The sequence below is a fragment of the Calidris pugnax genome, unplaced genomic scaffold, assembly GCF_001431845.1.
Source record: "Calidris pugnax isolate Ruff unplaced genomic scaffold, ASM143184v1 scaffold15, whole genome shotgun sequence".
In the NCBI taxonomy this organism is placed as follows: domain Eukaryota; kingdom Metazoa; phylum Chordata; class Aves; order Charadriiformes; family Scolopacidae; genus Calidris; species Calidris pugnax.
The window spans coordinates 10,138,496-10,154,115 of NW_015090774.1; the positions used below are offsets into that span (position 1 = coordinate 10,138,496).

The window sequence follows — 15,620 nt, forward strand, 5'->3', positions numbered from 1 at the left end:
TGTTCGTGTGTGTGCATATATGCTTGACAGACAGTGTAGATAAAGAGGATAAGATCTTGGAATTTGTTCTTTCCAAATGTGAACATAGTTTGCAATGACACTGGTGTGTATCCAAATGTTGCAATAGACTTAAACAGACAAAAAATGTTAAATCCGGTGTGCATATTGGTACTGAAAACTGTGAGAGCAGTAATTCTCAGCGTTTCCTAAGAGCTCCACAGATCTGCAGCACCTGAATTGACCCCAGACTACCTCTAAATATATTAAAATTAAATTTTGTAAAGGCAATGCAAAGACAATTGATTCCATACCTTCAGGCTTGTGTTTCAGCTTTCCTAGAAGTTCTATATGGCTTTATAATTAATAGGTTTGACATACAATATCTGAAGCATTGGCTCTCACCATATGTAAATCTGTTAGGAAAAGCTCATAAAAAGCTGAGTCTTTATTTTCTTTGTCAACCTGTCAAGCCACCTTAATACTTCCAAAACTGGGTAGTATACTCTAGAGAGAAAAAAAGGTAAATTAAAAAAGAAAAGGTGTAATGCAGTGGAATACCCTCATTTAAAACAAATAACGTACTTCAGAAACAAGCAGAGCTATCTTGGTTGCTTTACTGTAAGAGTGGGACATTAAAAAACAGCCTTGCTTCAGCAGAAGAATGGAGAGACTTTCTGTGTTTATATGATAACTGCAGTGTTGTTGCTTTCACTGTATTTGAAAGACACTTTGCCTTTAGCAGTTTGCCAGATTGCAAAACCTGTAAAGTTCCTCATTCGCCTCTTTGCTTCAAATATTTAACATTAGAAAAGAAACAGCAAGAAAGAGAAGAAATTGCTGTATCATTTACATGATATTCCAGCCATGTAGCTGCACTGAGAATAGGGGGTTAATCACTTGAAAAAAGAAAAAAAAATGGACATGTATTTTTTGGTATAGCTCCCAGAGTGAGTAGAGGCACTTTCTGCAGTGGTTAAAGTGGTGCCATACAAAGTTGGCAATGTCACACTAAGCTCAGCAAAGAGTCTCATTTTAAGGTGTGACTTGAGAGAGATTATTCATATGCCTAAAGTTAGGCTCATGCATTCAAAGCATTTGCTGACGTTGGGAGTGAATGGGGAAACATGATGGAAAACTGTTTCATTCACCAATCCAGCTCTTTAATCTTTAATTTAATTTTCATGTCCAACTAAACCGGTAACTTTTATAATTCCTTAAATACCAGCAATGTACAATTTGCTTGTATACGTCCACCAGATTGCAGGACAGGATGGCAAGATTTGCAGGGAGGGTGGCATCCCTTGAAAATAATGGGGAGTTCTTGGTTTTGGATTGAATTTTTTTTTTTTTTTTAACATACTCTGACTAGGTGTGGACTGTGTATTTAATAATTTTGCTATTCTTTTCATTAGATTAAAACTGGATGCAATTGTAGTGAGTTAAAGAATGTGTTTTGGAAATAGCAGCAACCTCTATGCAGATGTATGTAATGTATAGCCAACCACTGTCAGTGATCTCAGGAAAACTGGCATTGCTCATGGTATGGCCTGGAAAAATACCAACCCTTCTCTATCAGAAGTTGACCCTTCCAAAAGACCATTGAAAAAAAAATAGTAGTGGACCTGATGCTTCCTTTGCTTGAGTGTTCCTGCATCAGTGGTAATCCAGAAACTTTACTGCAGATTCTCTGGTCTCACATGTGCTGCTTAGAGTCACAAGTGGACCTTCCATACGTATATGTAGATTTAATGTTGGCAAATGGATTCTGTTAAGCTGATTATTTTAATTTTCTTTTACATATGTCTGATGATAACTAGTGAAAGATTTGTGCTGATGTGTTGTTCAAATTGTTGAGCTGTACTTGAGCTGATATGAAGTAGAAAAATTAGTCATGCCTTTACAGTTTAGTGGACAGGGGAACATTACTTTCTCCATAGAAGGAGATGGTACAGGTGCTCCCAGGCCTACCATGCTGTCTCTTTCACTGTCATCATGGGAGGTGTGAAAGTCTTCAAAATTTAAAATGAACAAACAATTAGTGTTTTAAAAAGTTTTGGCTTGGCCTAGATGCACTGTGTGGCCAAGATCCTTGTGGGGCAGAGCAGGGAGCCTCTGAGGAGCAAATGCATGAGTCCGATGACTTGGGATGCAAGGGACTGGCTCTGCCCTGAGCTAGAGCCCCACATTGGCCCCATGTCAGCCATGGGCCCTGAGGGCTGGGGACCTTGACACCAAGGCCTGTGTCACGCTTGGCATCTGCAGTATGATGTGCAAGGTAGCTGAGAACATATCTGTTGGATATGTATCCCTCCTGGTACAGAGGAGACAGAAGATTTCCGCTCCTTTGGTGTTGCAACGATGAAACCAGCCTTACTGTGCTCTTTCTAAAGGGTTTCTAAACACTTCCTGAAGGGTTTTAAAGCTTAGTCAACTTAAAAGAGAAAGGCAAAACATGCTGATGTTTTCCCTTCATTGACAAAATCAAGATGTGATTGCATGTACTCGACTCCCTCTTAGTCAATATAGAGAAACTTAACAGCAGCCCTAAATGTGTTACAAGATAAATTTAGGGTCTGGCTGTATTAGTGCAAGCTGAATGCCACAATAATGGGAGCTGCGTATGCGAGGGAAGGTCTTTGTATGTGACCTTCTAAATTCCTACATGAGCGCAGCCAGACTCTCAAACATGTCAAGTCCCTCTTGTTCTTGTTGACAGTAATTCTATTATAATATAATTGGCCTTCTAAAGCTGTATGTATATATTCATTCAATCAGACATGGTAGTATGTGGTATAGCCCAGGCATCTGCCATTATACTTAAGAATGAATGGATTCTATAAAAACTTTCCCAACCAGGCACTCATTTGGCCTAGAAATAACATGGAGTTTTAGTCTACAATGTATTTCATGTTCTCAAATATCAGTCTCGTTCATTTAAGCCCCAAGAAATTAATGTCTCCTAACCTTATTTCATATGGGGGAGCTAGACCTGCGTCAATGTGTGCATGGCCCTGCAGGACATCTCAGATGAGGTTTGCCATGAGGACTCAAAACCACCAGCTTCCAGTTCTGAGTGTTAGCAGCATGGTCATCCTTCTCCTAGCAGCTGCGTTAAATTTCTCCTTCAGAATAATAATGTATTATCAGTGGTTGAGAAAATACAGTGGAATTGGATTCAGACAATGGAATAGGCTGGCAATATCTGTGGGACAAAGAATCTTCATAGAACGAGCAGGTGCTGAGAACGTTGGATAGTTGCTTAAAACGTTACTGTTTTACACTTCTCCTTTTTCTTTTTTTTCTCTCCAAACTTTCCTGGACTTGTGAACTAGTAAATTATTGGGCAAAGTGTATATTGGTGAGGTATGCGTGTGCATTGTTATAAAGTAAAAATCAAATTTATGTGCTGAAATTGAACTGTGACCTCAGTTCACAATGGCATTTAATCCGTGTACTCCCCCTCCTCTTTGAAACAAAGTACTTAATTTTCTGAGACTAACATGGGGCACTGAGGTCCAGAAGTGTCATACTTTCATAGTTAATAAAATTATAATACTTGACAACACTGCAAGCAGTGGACTTTGTCCTTCCTTAGTCAACAGAAAGATGAGCAGTGATTGGTTTAAATCTATTCATGCTTCCTCCTTGCATGGACATTTCTCTCCCATGTTTACATTTTCTGAGCTGATACCAGTAGACTCTGCAAATTACTCTAGAAATAGCTGATAATATCTAATTTAATTATATTTGTATATGTATGGGTCATTAGTACGAGGGATCTTTGAAAAGCCTTTCTAATGATGTTATTGGTACATGATGAACTTATCGAGCATTTGTATGTTTTGGTCTATATTCATTTAAATTGACAGATTTCTGGTGACATGGTTGAGTCCAAATGAGGCAGTTAAACACAAATAATTCTCTGCTAAGCTACAGGACATTATTGATGTGCTGAGGGTTTTTAAAAAGCCAGTAGAGAATTATATTTGTGCTGTCCTCATCCAATTCTAAAATAAAGCTGAAAGTAATGATATGCTAATAAAAGGGGGTGGGAGGGAAACTGGTGCAAAGTAGTTGCTGTGTCAGCATGTTCGCTCCTGATGCAATCATGGGAATACTCCTTGAGTACAGTTAGAAATGACATATTTAATGTGAGGTCTGTTTCAGCTGAGGTGAGCAGTAGGGGTGGAAGAACAATGAACGGTATCTACTTTTGTATCTACTGAAGACTTTTCCCCTTTGTAAATAGTTTTGTTTCTAGAGATTGTTTTACAGTATCTGTAGGAATAATTTGTTTTCTCTCCTCAGCTACACCTTACTTTTTGTAACAATTTTTCCTGTAGCCGAAAGGGTTCATTTTTGACGCATACTCCAAATAAGTTTGCGGTCATTCCAGTTTTCTCATTTTGGTGTCGCACATGAGGAAATGAGACAGCATGTAGCTCTCCCTATAGCAGTAATTTTCAAGTGTGATATCCTTTATTTGTTCATTTGGTGTGTTTGTTTGTTTGACTTGGTTAAAAGGCTAAGTTTGAAAGAATAAGCATCAAAACTTTAGTGTGATTTCAGGCCGCAGCAGGGAAAGAAAATCATACCTAATACAAAAGTAGTTAAGGGCTGCATTTTGAGATAGCTGTAAAAATTTCGATAGAACTGTTTCACACCAGAAAATTCACTCCTGTCAATCAAAGAATGATTTCTGAGACTACAGAAAAAGCAAAATATTCCAGCAATGTTAGCACAATCGAAAAAATGCCTTTTTACCTTTTCATTGAAAAGCCTTCTTTCATAAAACAAGCAAAGAAAAATAAGTCACTCACCTGTATAATGTATAGAAATATATAGGCACATGGAATATAGTGGAAATAAAACACAGGGACATAAAAATGTATGTATGAGAATAGGAACAATTTCAAAATGATTCAGGGTTTTTGTGGTTTGGTTTTTGATGGGTTTTTTTTTCTATTTTAATTGAAAACTGAAATTAAACTTTGAGAATTAATTATGAAATAAATTTTCTTATCACTGTTTGAAGTGTAATGCATGTGCTGCTGTGCACTGCCATCTCCTGAAAGGAACAGTGTCATCTTTGTTATATCTGAAAAGGCTTTTTGTGTAGCTGAGTTAGATACTCTAATGAATAAGGCCTCAGTTTCTGGAGGAAGACAATCGAATTCCTAACAGGAATTCAGACAGGATCTATGGTTACAACTTTTTTTGTAATTCACCTACATATTTATTAGTTTTACCTATGGAGATAGGTACAGCCTAGGTAAGGCTACTACACTAGAGCAAAGGTACTGTCTCATTTCTGTGAAGTAGCTTGTTTAAAATGTCAGATGTAGTGTTGATTAGAGGAGAAATGTTGAAATTTGAATCTGATACATAGAGCCAGTGGTCAGAGCAAAACTGGAGCAATTGTACTACAGTGAGAAAGAGCTTCATTTGTGAAGACTGCATGGAGTTACATCTAACCTGGTTCATATACATACACATGCCATCAGAAGTAGGATTTGTGTCAGGCTGAGAAATGGGAGACAAAGCATAGGAGTTTATTAGGAATATCTGTGTGTGAAAGAAACAAGAAAAATTTTCAAGAAGGTTCATCTGTCGAGAAACTTGATCCTGGTCCGGTGAATGCACTGTCTTGGGAGCAGTTTGCTGCTGCCCAATGGAAGGGCTGTGAGGCTGAAGGGGATTTTTGTGATGGCACGTGCAAAAGAAACACTGGTAACTTGGACTTTTCTGTATCCTCTACTCAATAAATGACCTGGATTATTCTGGGGACAAAGCCAGGTTTAATATGACATTTCCCAGCTGTAAAATAAGAAGCTGTACTCTGCAATGTTGGCTGGAAGGTCTTTGTTTTTCCATGCTGTTCTGCAACATAGTCAACAGCTGCCCTGTGCGTGTGCATGAAACCCATGTTTGTTCACTTCCTTCCAGTGTGGCATTTGTTACAGAATTGCTCTACAGGGATAGAATTTGACTAATTACTATCATTATTTTCCAACTTTTTTTTTCTTCTTAATTTTAACCTTGTTACTTAGTAGTCACGTAAAATTATACCTTCAAATATTTATTAATAATTTTTGCTGGGCTATGTTATCATCATCAGTATAGGTGTATCCCCAAAATGAAGTATGTGCGGTTTTGGTTTGAGCATTTCTGTGAGGTTAGAAACAAACATGTTTTAATATATGTCATTGGACGAAGTATTTTGTATCCTTAAATGCTACCTGGTTACACAAATAGTTGTCTTTGTAGAGAAGACACGGTTTGCAGCATCCTGCATACCAAGCGTATTCTCAGCTGTGTGCAGCTTTGCTTTATGGAGGTAGATAAAACAAGGGAAATTAGAAATGGGAGCAAGGGAGAAAATGAATGTTTTCAGCTGAGATTTGCACAGAGATGACAGGTGAATGAGGTGGAGAAGTAAAGAACAGCTGTTCCAGATGGCAGCAGCTTCAGGAGGGAAAATGCTGGAGTCAAAGCGGTCAGATTGTAGGAAGAGATGATGCTCATGTAGGATGAGTGGTGCTGGCAGGGAGATGAGCGTTGGAGGTCAGTGGAAAAAACACGATAAACACTGTGTATGAAGTTTATTTCTCTTAAAGTAGCCATTTCCTGTAAATGGATCTTTTTCAGTTCTTTTTAGCACTGATTGAGGGTATTTACCTGAAATCATTAGTGATCAGCATTGTCTGTTATCTTTGGCCGCCTTGCAACGTATGCTGCCTTAGTTGAGTTTTGTATTGACAATGGACTCTTGAGAATAAATAAACCTGAAGACTGAAGAAATTTCATAATGATTAAATGCACTTTCCAAAAGTATGTTTTTGAACCATCCCTTCTGTCTCTTTAGTCTGCTGCCTGGAAATGAAAGCTTTAAGGTGCTTGAAAATCTAACAGCCCCGATTTGAGGGTTTTAAACAATATAGCATTTTACATAGGTCTGTAATAATGTAATTTAAGCCATCTCTGCGTAATCAGTTCATCCAAGAAGCAAATGTAAAATAATAGGAGACTAGTGGTGCTAAAAGTGACACTATAGTTTAAAGAAAGCAAAAGAAGCTGAAACTTCTGGGTTAGCCTTGGAGTTATTTTTCAGTGCACCTGAAGAATTGGTTGTGCAAGGGTTGGACATCCTCTGCCAGCTCCTCCTGAGTCTAATGGTTTCCTGTTTACAATGCTCTGCTTGAATGTTTTGGGGAAAAAGGCAGAACAGTCACTTTCTGTCAGATTTATAAAGGCAGAAATTATTTTAATTAACTGCTTGAACTTAATTTACTGACTTCAAGACTGAGACAGCTAGCTGGAGTGGTTGTTTTACAAATCCAATAGGAATTAGACCTGAAATAGTTTATATCAGCTGCTGACCTGTCTATTGATCGTGGTTGTCAATTCTAACTCATTTTCCCAGTGCTGCTACTATTGTAGGCTTATTCTCACCTCATTTGAACTTTGTATTTTTTAATTGTGACTAGACATGATGTTAAATGTATATCCTTGCCCGTTGCAGTCATTCAATGTATTAAATGGCACCTCTGGAAAGGTAATTGTTTCTCATTTCTTGGCTGTATTCCTATCCAGATAATTTGTTTTGAGCTTAACTAGATTTCCCCAATATTTCTAGCTGGAATCGGTGTTTCTCTTCAATTTATGTCTTAAATCATATCAAAATGTAGAAATACTGTGAAGTAACTTCTGGGCTCTGTATTGAGAACATTGCTTTTTGGGAATGAGTGAAGGGATGATGTTATAGCATAAAATATGTCATAAGTGCTTATGATTAATGCTTTGGGATACTGCAGATGAAAGGTGCAACATGATTTTATTTTATTTATTTTTTTTTTCCCCAGGGGCGATTTTTGATGAATCTGCCAAAAAAGATGAGGAAGTTTTTCGAATGGCAGTTGCTGACCTCAACCAGAATGACGAAATCTTACAAACAGAGAAAATCACGTGTTCAGTGACATTTGTGGATGGCAACAATCCGTTTCAGGCAGTTCAAGAAGGTAGGATGTCTAAATAGATTTCCTGCTGTTGTTTCTGCAGAGACATGCGAAATACTACCCTGATTGCTTCCTAGCTTTATAAGACATTTGTAATCTTCGTTGGCTTCTTTTTACGTAGGATATCAAATATTGCATTTAATTTGGGATTGAGCTGGTATGGTTTGTGCTGGTCTAGTGACTTCAAGCTATAAACTGAGCTCTTATCCATTTTGTAAGTAAAGGCTCTGGAAAAATGGCAGAAAAGTCAGACAAAGTTTGTTTATATCTACCCTCTTTTGCAGGCTGTTTTGAAGTTATTATCAAATCAATATTCCTTACTTTTTGACCCCTTAATGCAACTTTTCAGTTTCATTTCATGTAACTACCAGCACGCACTTAGTTGGAAAACATAGGGTTTTGTGTGGATAACCTTTTCAGCACATACACCTGATAAAGTTACCTGTTTTATAGGAGGGATTAGAGATAACCTGATGACTCGGGCACCTGTGTCCAATATGATTTTATACTCAGTCTGTCTGTTGTCATTCCCCAATTACTGGACAAGAGATGAGGATGTTGCTTTGGGCACCTCTGATAGTGGTAGGGTGATAACAGGACTCAATATTTGAAATCCCTCTGAGCTGGATTAGTAAATCGCTGGTGTGACTGAGCAGTTGTCTGGAAAGACAGCTATATGCAGTTTATAGAAATATGGATTCAAATTTGTTTCCTAAGCGTTCTTTTTTTGTTGCTGTTCTGGCACAGTAGCTTCTGTCTGAGATGCAGGTGGTGTTTATCATAGGTATATTATTAAACTTTTCTTAACAAGAAAACAAGATTTTGATGACTTTCTATATGCGTGTTGCCTGCTCTATAATGACACTTGAGGTAGAAGTTGAAATTTAAGCAGCAAATTTGCAAAGAGTTGCTCCAATACTTGTGAAGACAAAGATAAATAAGTACCTGTTTGGCTTCAATGGATTACTGACAAAGCAACATTAATGAGAAGGTCTTCAATGCTTATATTTTCTTATCAGTGACATTCTCAATTTTTTGAGAATTTAGGATTATTTTTTTTTATTTTGTTGAATTTTGCAAGTGCATAGACCTGTGTAACGTGAAGTGTTACAGTATAGGCTTGATAAAACTGAAGCAGAAAAAGAAGTGATTTTGGAAGTATTCCAATTAGAATCAATTCAATCTATTTCAGTCTAAAAGACTAACATAAAAACTGAAGCTGTTGGATACCTTTAGAATGCAGAGGGGGGAAAATGGATAAGTGAGGTCAATCTTCTTTAGCTACTTTCTGCACTGTTAGTATTTAAGCTTTTTTCCAGTTTGATCAGGATGGATAGCGTTAGGTGATGCTCTGTGATTAACATTGATTAACACTGAGACTTAGCAGTTAATTTCCTTTATCATTTTGTGATATCAGTTGCAAATTATTTCACAGAATGAAGTTATAAGGAACTTATTTATTTCTAATTTAAAGAAAGTATGAGTGTCTGGTAAAGTAGAACATTCCAAAGGAGTTAATGACCTGATATTTCAATATTCAATTATTTTTTTTTCTAAATTTACATTGGTCATTTTTGAAAATATCATGGTATAGTCAATATTGGAAATGTGAACGGAGTAGACTTGACATAAATTTTATTACCATGTGTTGGGAGGGGAAGTTTTGTTGTGATACTGTTGAGTTCAAGAAAGTATTTGCCAGTAAAAACTGCTTTTTGTAAATGCACAATCAAATACAGCTACATGGTTAGCAAAGCCTCATATACATGATGTTTTTAGTGCCCTGTGTTTTGTTGGGCACAATTTGAGTGAAGAACAAGGGTTGGTTGGATCTTTTGGATGCATATGTCTATGAAATTTTGCTTGTTAAACTATGTTACCACAGTTAATGTGTTTTCTTTCAATTTGTTGTAACTGAATGTAGGTATAAGCTGCACTGTGATGTTTCAATTACTTTGCATCACTTTCCTCCCTTTCTCCTTTCCTCCACATCTTTATTTCACTTGTTCCTGTTCTTAATTGGATTTTTAACAAGCACTGATAGAAGGGAAGAGCACCTCTGCACTGTTGGCACATATTTCAGGTTTATCCCTTGGTAAAACACTTATCCAAAATGCACTGTAGTAAACACCAGAAGAAGATCATTGGAACACTCAGGCTATTTCTGTATTCCATTTGTAAAAGAAACAATAGGATGAGGCAAAATTTCATGGTTTTAAATGTGTATGGCATACAGTATGCCCAAACTTTCCATTTCCTTGCCAGTGGAACCCTTTCCGTGGAAGCATAACAACACTGATCTGAGTCTGAGCTACCATGGCCTCTTTTATCAGGTAGAGCCTAAAGTGCAAAAACTATATTATTTATTTATTGTTCTATTCTATTTATTTATTTATATTATTTAATATATAAATTGCCTGAAGTTTGTTTTGGTTTAGTTCACAATATCTAGTTTCTTTATAATTTTGACATATTTTCATCTTGTCTAAACTACAGAATAGGTTTTAAAAAGCCTTTAATTTTTAGTGTAACATTAATTTAAGGCATTAGAGCCATAATAATAACTTAAAATTGGTCTGTTTGTCTAAAATATGCCCCTTGTAGTGGAACAGAGAAATTCTTTAAAAAGTTGCATAGGATTTTGAATTTCAAAAAACAAGAAATCATGAGCAAAGATTTGATAAAACAAGACATTATGTGCAGAGGAGACATTTAAAAAATTATTTTTCATAATGATTTACTAGTGGACAGAATGTATTATTTCTAGCTTTTATTTCATTATATTGCCAACATTAGCAAGTAACTCCCAAACAAGGAACCAGGAACACTCAGATACTGAATATTGATTTTTTGGGATGTAAAGATAATTAATCTGAGAGCGTCAGCTGCTGTGTGGTACTTACTGTTCGTCCTTCTGAATCTGTTTTAATAAATTTTTATGGTGCCCTGAAATGTCTTCCATTTGTACCTTAGGGCAACTCATTAACAGTTCTGATTGGAGCGATGAGACTGTATGGTGAAGCTGAGTGGTTTTATCCTGGAAGGGCTGTGAATGACATGCCCCATAATAACACTGGAAGTGCCCTCAGGAACAATTTATAGGCATCTTATAGGGCATGGAAATAGGAGGTGAAATTGAGTTTCTTTAAGTTAGGGAAATTTTTCTCCCCTTTTGTGTATGCTCTGTCAGAGAGGGCCAACAGTGAGCATGATGCATACAGTTTACTTTACAACTTGTGTTTGTGTGTCAACATTGCAGGGTGGCAGAGCCACCCATCAGGATGGGGTAGGGTTGTGGTTCATGGGGGAGGTAAGTCCAGGGCAAGCCCAGTTGGTAGGTTGGGGTGAGGACCAGTGAGGCTGCATGGCCAGGTGTGCATAGCTCCAGCCCGATGGGCACAGTGGAGAGTCTGCAGAGGAGGAGAGCAGCCAAGAAGGATGGCTGAGGTATGTAGATTTGTGCATTCCAGACCCTTGCTGCAGCCTGGTCACTGCGATGTGTCACAGGGACCACCCCTGTGGAAATGTCCAACGTGGCATGTTCGTTCCTCTCTTCCTCTCTTCCTTTCTTTCTTCAGTACCAAATGCTTCACAATAGTTATAACACTCTTTTATACGATGTCGTGAAATACTTGTGTGCTTATGGGAGTGCGAGAGGAAGAGTACTGTGCCTGGCTTTTTTTATGCTGTGCCCATGTCGGATACTAGAAGGGGAATCAGGAATTTAAGTTTTCTTTGTATAGTCAATGAAGGGCGGTAGGGAAAGTCAGTTTTTGTATGGTAGCAAGTTAGTATTTCAGCACTACATAACAAGGAATTACAATGCCAGATCCATACCAGCGGCAATAATAATAATATATATTACTGTAAACTTCCTTTCTTATGAGACTTCAGTTTACAGCAGTATTTAAATAGGGGTGGGATAGGCCTTCAAAAGATTTTGAGTTCTACAAAATATTTAAACTGTAATAATTTTGAATATAGTCATGTTTCTATATTTCTTTTTAATGGACTGGGGTTTTTTCCTTTCACTGGGAAGTTTGGTTGAAATAAATATATTGCTTCCCTTGCTTGTCAGAAAACCATTGTGTTCTCATGTCTTTCTCTTAGTTTTATTATTCTTGTGTTTACTTTAATCTACTAATAATTAAAGTCTAAATTGTATGCTTTCAAAGCCTGTTATTTTCTTCAATCCTTAATTTATCATTAATAATATGATCATATTGTTGCTGAATGGCTAATGTGAAATTGGCAATAGCCTGTGCATTTCTGTGGGATTCTCTGCTGAGTTACCTTGGTAGACAATACTAAATATCTGTTTCAATCCACCTCTAATCATACTCCTTGTCTTCTAAGCTTTTTCCACAAGATCATATTCTTGCAATACTGATTTATTTATATTTGGGGGAAAGTGCTTTCCTTTGATGCAGGTAATATTGTCCAATGTAATTCCTATCCCAAGGCAAGTGGAGGGAGTGGGGTAACTTGAACCAGTGGTAACACTTTGACTCGTGCTGATCTGCCTCCTTAGGCAGCATGGTTTCTAGAGCTCCCCTGCTGCCATTTCCACTTGCACACTAAGTTATGGAGCAACCTCTGTAGGTGTTTGCAGTGCTTGAGGCATCCACAGCATCTGGAAGGCTGTCAGAGCTCAGCAGGATCCAACTCCAAGGCTGTGCAGGGTCCTTGGGGATCCCTTGCCAATATTTTAAACGTCATGGCAAACATTTTGTTTTTATTTGGTGCTAATATTTTTTTTATCCTGCTTCTTTCTCCTACCTCCTTTTTTGACAGTGTCACATTTTACCTATCTTAAATAATATCTCTATAGTAATCCAAAGTTTTCTTCTATAGGCTACCTATAATGCATGACAAATAGATTTGACTGATGCTGTTTGAAGTCTGCTTTGTTTGACAAGTTTTCCTGCTGCAATCATATATATGTGGGGTTTATTTTCATTTTTGTTAAACCAACCTTTTTGTCATTCAGGTTAGTCACCAGAGTATGCTTACAGACACCAACTCAAGCCTTCGTAATGGCTTTTGAAAGCTTATTGTGATCAGTGAAGTAAATAAGGCAGTGAGTCATAACTAAATGGGATTCAGCTGTAGAGTAACCGAGGTTTGTAGGGCAGCGATATGTATGAAGGTCACATGCAGGATTTTATTCAAGCAAAGTTTTATGGTCAGAAATTACAGCCTGATGTACATCTGCTTTGGCCTTTGGGACTAGATGAATGTAATAAGATTGTCCTTCCCTTTTTCTTTGATTGCTGTAGAAAGCTGTTTAAATCCACAGATTTCATGGACTGCTAAGCTTTCTTTCATTTTGTGTCACTTATTTCTTCAAATTTTTTGGCCTGCCTTGTGCTGTTTATTAAACAGTACATGTTCAGTTTGAGATTAAACCTTTACAGGGTTGCACTTCTTCATTGCCCTTCCATTTCATTCCAGGTTTGCTTTCTTATTTCCCAATAAAATGGATTTTGATGTGAAATGATATAACTAATACTGAGGAGGAAAAAAATAATTCTCAACTTGGTTTTGAACTGTAAAATGTTAAGGGAGAAGAGGAGGAGAAGCATTTCAATAGTGATATAAAACTCTTGTAAAATCAGAAACTGTTGGAAATGTTTGCAATTGCAAATTGCTTGTATCATCAGTACTTCAGAAAATATGGCAAAATATCTTTTGAATTACCTATCCTCTGTGCATCCACGTAATGTATCAGCAGTGGTGGCACTGTGCCCTATTCCCAAAGTGCTAGGTAAGGAGCCTGGTACTCTTACACAGGCTTTGTTCTCATTTTAGTCTTGCTAACCCCACAAAATCAATCAGATCTCCAATTTGCATAAATACGCCACAGGAGTCCAAGTGTTGGCAGCTTAAGAAAAAAGATTTTACAACACTGGTGATAACATCATGACAGTTGGGAAGACAGGGGTTGCATAGGAGAAGATCAGGGAGAAGGGAAGACTGAACTAGAAAAGGGACATGTAATAGAAGCTTAGTTTAGGGGGAGCAGGATGCGTAGTTCACACATTTTCAGCAACAATTTCAAAGCTCTTGTGACCTTCCTTTGCCTGGAAGTAATCTACCCAGAGCACACTGCAAACTGTGAAAGGGGGTCAGATTTATTTTGAGTAAGGCCCCATACTGTTTCAGCAGTTACAGTAATTGCAAGACTTCACCACTCTCCAGTCTTTGAATTTTGGGCTCCGATGTTTTCTAGTTCCTAATTCTTTCTGTAGTGATGTTTTCTCCAATTGTAAGACAACTTCTATTATCTTTGTTTCCAGTTTGAAAGCACATTCTGGCAGGTGTAAGCTGCACTAGACTTTGAGATACTTGAGGATAAAAACCAATTTTTTGTCTTCAGCTCAAAAAAATCCCCCCAAATCCAAATAAATTAAAACAAAAGAAAAAAAAAGCAGTCTATCAAGAATGGATTTCTTCAGCGTAGTCTAAGCAGCGTGAGAAACACGGTTTAAGGAAAAGAGGTGCAAGTCTCAGCAATCCTTAGTATTTGCAGATGGTGAATCCAAAAATTGAAGTTACAGATATCAGTGTGTTGAAGAGCCTTTCCTGAAGTATGCTTTCCAAATCACTGAGCCAAAGGGGGGAAAAAGAGGCAGTGCGGGCTAGGGCAAGATTTTGCATTCTTTTAGCTATTGATCTCCACGTTGTCTCACAGAGTACCTAAAACCCGCAAAACGGAAGCTTTATGACTACTGCTTGTCTTTGTTGAGGTTTAAGAAAATAATATTAGTGTTTCTATGGAAACCACTGTTATACTCTGCTGCATCACAGCAATCAGGTGCAAAGATATGGCTGGAGGTATTTACGTAAAACCACACATCAAACCAAGGACTAGCGTTTCAGAGTTTGCATTACCTACCCCACTACCTTTCTGCTATCTTTTTTTTCATTCTGCCTTTTCATGACTTTAAAACATCAAGAGTGATTTTTCTAACTCTGATGCCATTTGCCATTGCCAGTTGCAAAAGTTTGGTTCAACATTAATTTTTATGGTAGATTTTGACATTTCTATCAGAGTTTCCACTTTCAAGTGACAGACAGGAATTTTAATAGGCTTGAAAGAAGTTCCTTTCCAGGCTTTTGATTAAAAAGGATGTGACTGTGAGGCAGGCTATTAACCTCTTTACCTCTTTTAAAAAGGTGAATCAAATAACTGAATAAATAACTGGACAAACCACCTTTGGTGGTGGAGTGCAGAGTGAATTTTATTACATTACTATAGGAGTAGCTAGATGGGCTGATATTCTGCAGTATTTATACTTTAAATCCAGATTGGATCATTTCTGATATTGCAATATGCATATTTCCACTTGCAGTTCACAAGTGCCCAATGTATGTTTTCATACATTAAACACAGTGCTTCAGTTTGCTGTGTTAATGTACTCTGACACACTGCTAGTGGTTTGCTTTTAAGAGAGCTATACAAATTGTGATGTGATTAAATAATATCAGTAGTACATTTAAAAGTTTAAAGCCACTGTGCCTGAAGGCTTTTGGGGTATTTTAACAAACAGAAGTATAGAGACAAAGCAAATGAGAGATACTTCATCTTCCTAGATGCCAATT

At 37.4% G+C, this 15,620-nt stretch overlaps 1 protein-coding gene across 2 annotated transcripts in view; it reads left to right on the forward strand.

Moving 5' to 3' along the window:
• The window catches only part of GRID2 (glutamate receptor, ionotropic, delta 2), a 730,075-nt gene that overhangs the window by 155,548 nt on the left and 558,907 nt on the right, over positions 1-15,620 (forward strand). For both annotated transcript variants that reach the window (XM_014942655.1, XM_014942664.1), the window contains exon 2: positions 7,863-8,018. In XM_014942655.1, coding sequence (XP_014798141.1) covers positions 7,863-8,018 — 156 coding nt within the window. The remainder of the gene's footprint in view (positions 1-7,862; positions 8,019-15,620) is intronic.